Below are 5,060 nucleotides of genomic sequence, written 5' to 3' on the forward strand. Positions count from 1 at the left end.
CATGATGACCATGAACCTCATGATCCTGCTATTGGGGTCATCATTCAGGAATCCAAGACCCATCAGGTGCCCAACAAGAGATCTTGGAGAGTCCTCAACCCACAAACTCTTGTACCTGGAACCTGGTCTTAGTGCTCAGACTCACACATTTCACAAGGGCACAAATGTATTGGCTCTGAATGGCGTTAGGCACTGCTCTCCATCCCGTCCCAAATGCATGGAACCTAGACACAGGCTGGTCACATGCATGTACCCCCTAATTCCATGGAGCACCTGCGTGTTGAGTTAAATCTAAGGGGTCAGAATATATGCTCTAAGATTTGATGTTTAAAAAGTCAACATTAAGGATCACAAGTCATCTACATACTCAGCAGTGTCTACAAAATTCTGCTAGGTTAGACACAGAGACACAAAAACAACAATTCAGAAAACGTGAGTATTGAGAATGATGACATCACATCTCAGGTATCAGGTGGCTCTAGGATTCATAAACACTCTCGTGTATAAGCACGTGACTCACTGTGTCTGTCCTCAGGTGTCCTGTCCCAGAGCACCTGCTTGGCCAGGACAGTGAATCCTCACAGACCGGACCCACCAGCGCGTCTCTGTACTCTCCACAGTCAGCAGTTTCCAGGGCAGCTGGGCCCCCAGACCTCAGGAAGGATGATGGAGTGCCTGGGAATGTTGGGAATATTTCCTCAAGCTGCTTCACCAAGACCAACAAGACACTTCCTTAAATTTATCAAAAAATTTCACACACCATTATTATGAATATATCACACACCAAAATTATGAAAGTTTTACACACCAATATTAACTCTAGATTAACAATTTTTGTTTTATTTTAACCTAATTAAATTAAACATGCTTTTTCCCTAACGTTCTTTTTTTTTTCTTTTTGGGTCGTACCCAGCGATGTTCAGGGGTGACTCCTGGCTCTGCACTCAGGAATCACTCCTGGCAGTGACTCGGGGGATCATACGGGATCCTAGGAATCGAACCCGAGTCTGCCACATGCAAGGCAAACGCCCTACCTGCTGTACTATCGCTCCAGCCCTCCCTAATGTTCTTGACTCACGTTGTTGCTGTTTCACTCCTTCAGATGTAGAACAATTGAAATATTATGATTTTTCAGGGCTGGAGAGATAGCACAGTGGGTAGGGTATTTGCCTTGTATGCGACCAACCCAGATTCGATTCCCAGCATCTCATATGGTCCCTTGAGCACTGCCAGGAGTAACTCCTCAGTGCAGAACCAGGAGTAAACCCTGTGCATCTCTTGGTGTGACAAAAAAGAGCAAAAATAAATTATGTTTTATAATTAACTTATAATTATGATTTATAAGGAACTTCGAGTTTCCTAAGTAAAGAATTAATGGTGTACTCGTGATTGTTTTTATTTTTATTTTTTAATATTTATTTTATTGAATCACCATGTGGAAAGTTACAAAGTTCTCAAGATTATGTCTCAGTTATACAATGCTCAAACACCTATCCTTTCACAAGTGCCCACATTCCACCACCAAAAATCCCCAGTATACCTCCCACCCCCACCCCCATTTGCATAACTGATAAATTTCACTTCATTTTCTCTTTACCTTGATTACATTCCATATTTCAACACAAAACTCACTATTGTTGTTGGAGTTTCAACACACAAATCACTATTGTTGTTGGAATTTACCCCCCAAAAATACGGGCCTACTGACAAGAAAGCATTTGATAATTAGTTTTCCATTGATGAGAATGAAGAGATATGACATCGTGCGGCCGTTACCGCGGTTTAGGATTTCTGTATTGTAGTAATTAAGTCCAGGGATATTTATGTTGGAAATTGCATCATTTCCCTTTCTGGGGCAGCACGGGGCAAAGGCTTAGTTCACAGTCTAGAGACATGGCTGCAAGCACTTTCTGGGACCAGAAGTAGTGTAGCTGGCTTCTGGATCTTGGTCGTTCAGCAGCAAAGCAGCCGTGCAAAAGCATGACCACCCGGGTCGAATCTCGGCGGAGCGTGAGCTGGTCTTGGCCCCGGCCCGAGACTGCCCAAGCGTCCCGCTATTTCAAGTTTAAAACACATTTTTTTCCCTCCTTGCCGTGCCACCAAGTCCACACCTGTTTAAAGTCCCATACTATGGCGGACACCACGCCGCTTCTTCCCCAAAATGGAAGAGAAACTGAGGAAGAAGGATGTTTCCCCTCCTCGGTCGTCGTGGGGCGAAGGCTTAGTTCACAGTCTAGAGACATGGCTGCAAACACTTCCTGGAACAAGAAGTAGTGTAGCTGGCTTCTGGATCTTGGTCATTTAGCAGCAAAGCGGCCATACAAAAGCATGGCCACCCGGGTCGAATCTAGGAAGAGCGCGAGCTGGTATCGGCCCCGGTCCGAGACTTGCACTTGTGATTTTAAAGAGGTGACTTTGGAAGGTCGCCAGACCAGGAGAGGTGCTTCAGGGGGGTCAGCATGTGAGGGGAAAGAGAAACATGGATTATAAGCCCCAGGTTTCTGTCTTAGGAGGGCAGACCGGAAGGTGAGTGTAATCACAATGAGAATATCATTAAGAGTCACATATGCAATGGTCTTCGTATGGAGCCTCAGTGTAAGGAGGGTCTCTGGGCTCTGAGGTGTGGCATATCTGGAGGTGCCAGGAGAGTGGGGGCTCAGTGAGAGCACAAATACTCTGGGCCCTGCCTCTTGTCTCACTGTGGAGGGGTCAGTGCTGCCCGTGTCACAGGACCTAATCTCTCCTCTACAAGGGCTGAGGGGTGGACAGGGCATGGGAAAACCTGAATGTCCACTTAGTGAGTGGATGGGGGTGAGAGTCAGCCAGTCCCAGAGCAGGACTCCCAGGTGGAGGGTGACCAGGTAGAGGCTACCTGGGTGAAGGTCAGAGGGTAGAGGTCAGTGGGCACAGAGTGTGTCTGAGAGCAGAAGAAAGGACCCCGCACACAGCTGAGTGGATGCCAGGATTCCTCTTTCTGACCAAGTGACTCCTACCAGAAGACCCTGATAATGCCTACAGGGTCATGCTAATTTCTATAAGGAACAATGTGCCCCTCATACCCCAGGGAACTCAAGGCTCATGGATACTTTTCATCAGGAAAGAGAGAGTGTGATAAAGTTATTACTGACCACAGTGGGGATGGAGGACTCAACCACAACCCACAAGAAGGGTTAGTGTCATCTGAAAGCTGAGGGGAAGGTCAGTCCTGATCTCTACAGAAAGATGTTTCTTCTGGTCATGAGCAATGTTTCCTCAGGGTCGAGTCCTCAGAGCCCCCTGGAGGCCTGCGCCCCTGAAGCTCACCCTGCTTCCTCCTGCAGGTGGTTTGTGTCTGGGTCTACAGTGCATTCCCCTCACTGTGTCTTTCACACAGTAATACAGGGCCGTGTCCTGATCCCTCAGGCTGCTCATTTGCAGAGAAAGTGTGTTGATGCTGTTGTCTCTGGAGATGGTGAAACGGCCCTTCACAGAGTCGGCATAGTATGTACTACCACCACTACTGATGCTTGAGACCCACTCTAGGCCCTTCCCTGGAGCCTGGCGGACCCAGTGCATTGTATAGCTGCCAAAATTGAATCCAGAGGCTACACAGGAGAGTCTCAGGTTCCCCTTGGGCTTCACCAAGCCTCCCCCAGACTCCACCAGCTGCACCTCACACTGGACCCCTGCAAACACAAAGACATCCTGGTCAGGAAACTCTCCTCACACAGAGGATCTGCCTCTCCCATCTCTCCCATGCTCCGTGTCTCTGTCGCCCATGAGTTACCTCCTAACACAGCCATCAGGAGAAGCCAGCTCAGCCCACACGCCATGTTGGTTCTCTCTGAGTCAGGATGGAGCCCGTGGAAACCCCTGAACTGACTCCTCTCCTGGAGCTGAGGCTGGCCTGGGCTGTTTTCATCACTGTGGAGAGAGTCTTATTTGCATGTCCTTCTACTCTATAAAAAGTTATCTTTGAACTTGTAGAGAGAAGGTGGGGAGTTCTGAGGGTGCCTGTGCCAGGAAACTCTGCTATTCCAGTGTGGAATTTTTATGTGATAACCAATTTAATTGATGTTATTAATATTCATTTTTATATAAACCTATATTGTGTACATTATTTCTATTTCATGATATAGTATGACACATTAAAGGTTAAATGGTTTTTACAATATACTTAAAATACATTTTAAGAACTTTTCCCACTATCTACAGAAAAGGAATCCACTGAGCCACTCACTATTACCAATGTTTTGGAAAGCAAGGGTTAAAATAGAATCAGGAGAAAGTCAGAATGACCAGATATTAGAACTCTTGCATCTGAAAATCCACTGGAGCAAGCCCTTGTGTCAGCTGTCTTTGTTCTTTCTCCCAGAGGAAACATCTCTGGGGTCAAACGTATTTATCCCGATTACTTAAGGCCCTTGGATTTGTAAGAACTAAGCTCAGACAGACTAAGTAAGAAAGTTGACCTAAAAATGTCGTTCTCCTGATGATTCCTCTTTCTAAGCAATAACTCTCAATGTGTTGGGCTTTTGGAGTTGTTAGTCCACTAGGGTGTTAGTCCCCTGAGCGATATCCTTTCTCTCTTCAGTCTGTCTGTTAATACAGCATCCCACGTTTGGTCCTTGTTCACCAGGATTGGTTCCAAGAAACTAGAGATGCAGAGACAGTAGAAGGGATTGTTGATTCCCTGCATGTGGACAATAAGATTGATCCCCTGCCCTTCACATGGTTTCCAATGCCCCCACAAGAGGTGATCCCTGAGCACAGAATCAGGAGTTTACCAAGAATGGCACAAATAACACAACCAAATCAATGAATGTGAGATAGTACAGTGGTAGGGCACTTGCCTTGCACACGACCGACTCAGATTTGATCCCTTATATTCCATGTGGTTCCACAAGCACATTCTTGAGTAACTCCTGAGTACAGATTCAGGAAGAACCCTTGAACATCTCTTCATTTGTCCCAAAAACCAAAATCAAACGAATGAGAAAACAATACCAACAACATAAAATATGGGCTAGGCACCTGTCGAGAACTTTTCTCCTGTAATGTAAACAAGTTTTGTTTATTCT

General features: G+C 46.1%; 1 gene segment (V, D, J or C); it reads right to left on the reverse strand.

The window, feature by feature from the left end:
* Window positions 1-348: 348 nt before the first annotated feature.
* Window positions 349-3,856, reverse strand: LOC101553319 (immunoglobulin heavy variable 3-23-like). The segment is given in 3 exon segments: window positions 349-390; window positions 3,304-3,665; window positions 3,767-3,856. Coding segments are annotated over 3 exon segments (450 nt in total).
* Between the last annotated feature and the right edge of the window lie 1,204 nt (window positions 3,857-5,060).

Source organism: Sorex araneus, chromosome X (assembly GCF_027595985.1).
Source record: "Sorex araneus isolate mSorAra2 chromosome X, mSorAra2.pri, whole genome shotgun sequence".
NCBI lineage: Eukaryota > Metazoa > Chordata > Mammalia > Eulipotyphla > Soricidae > Sorex > Sorex araneus.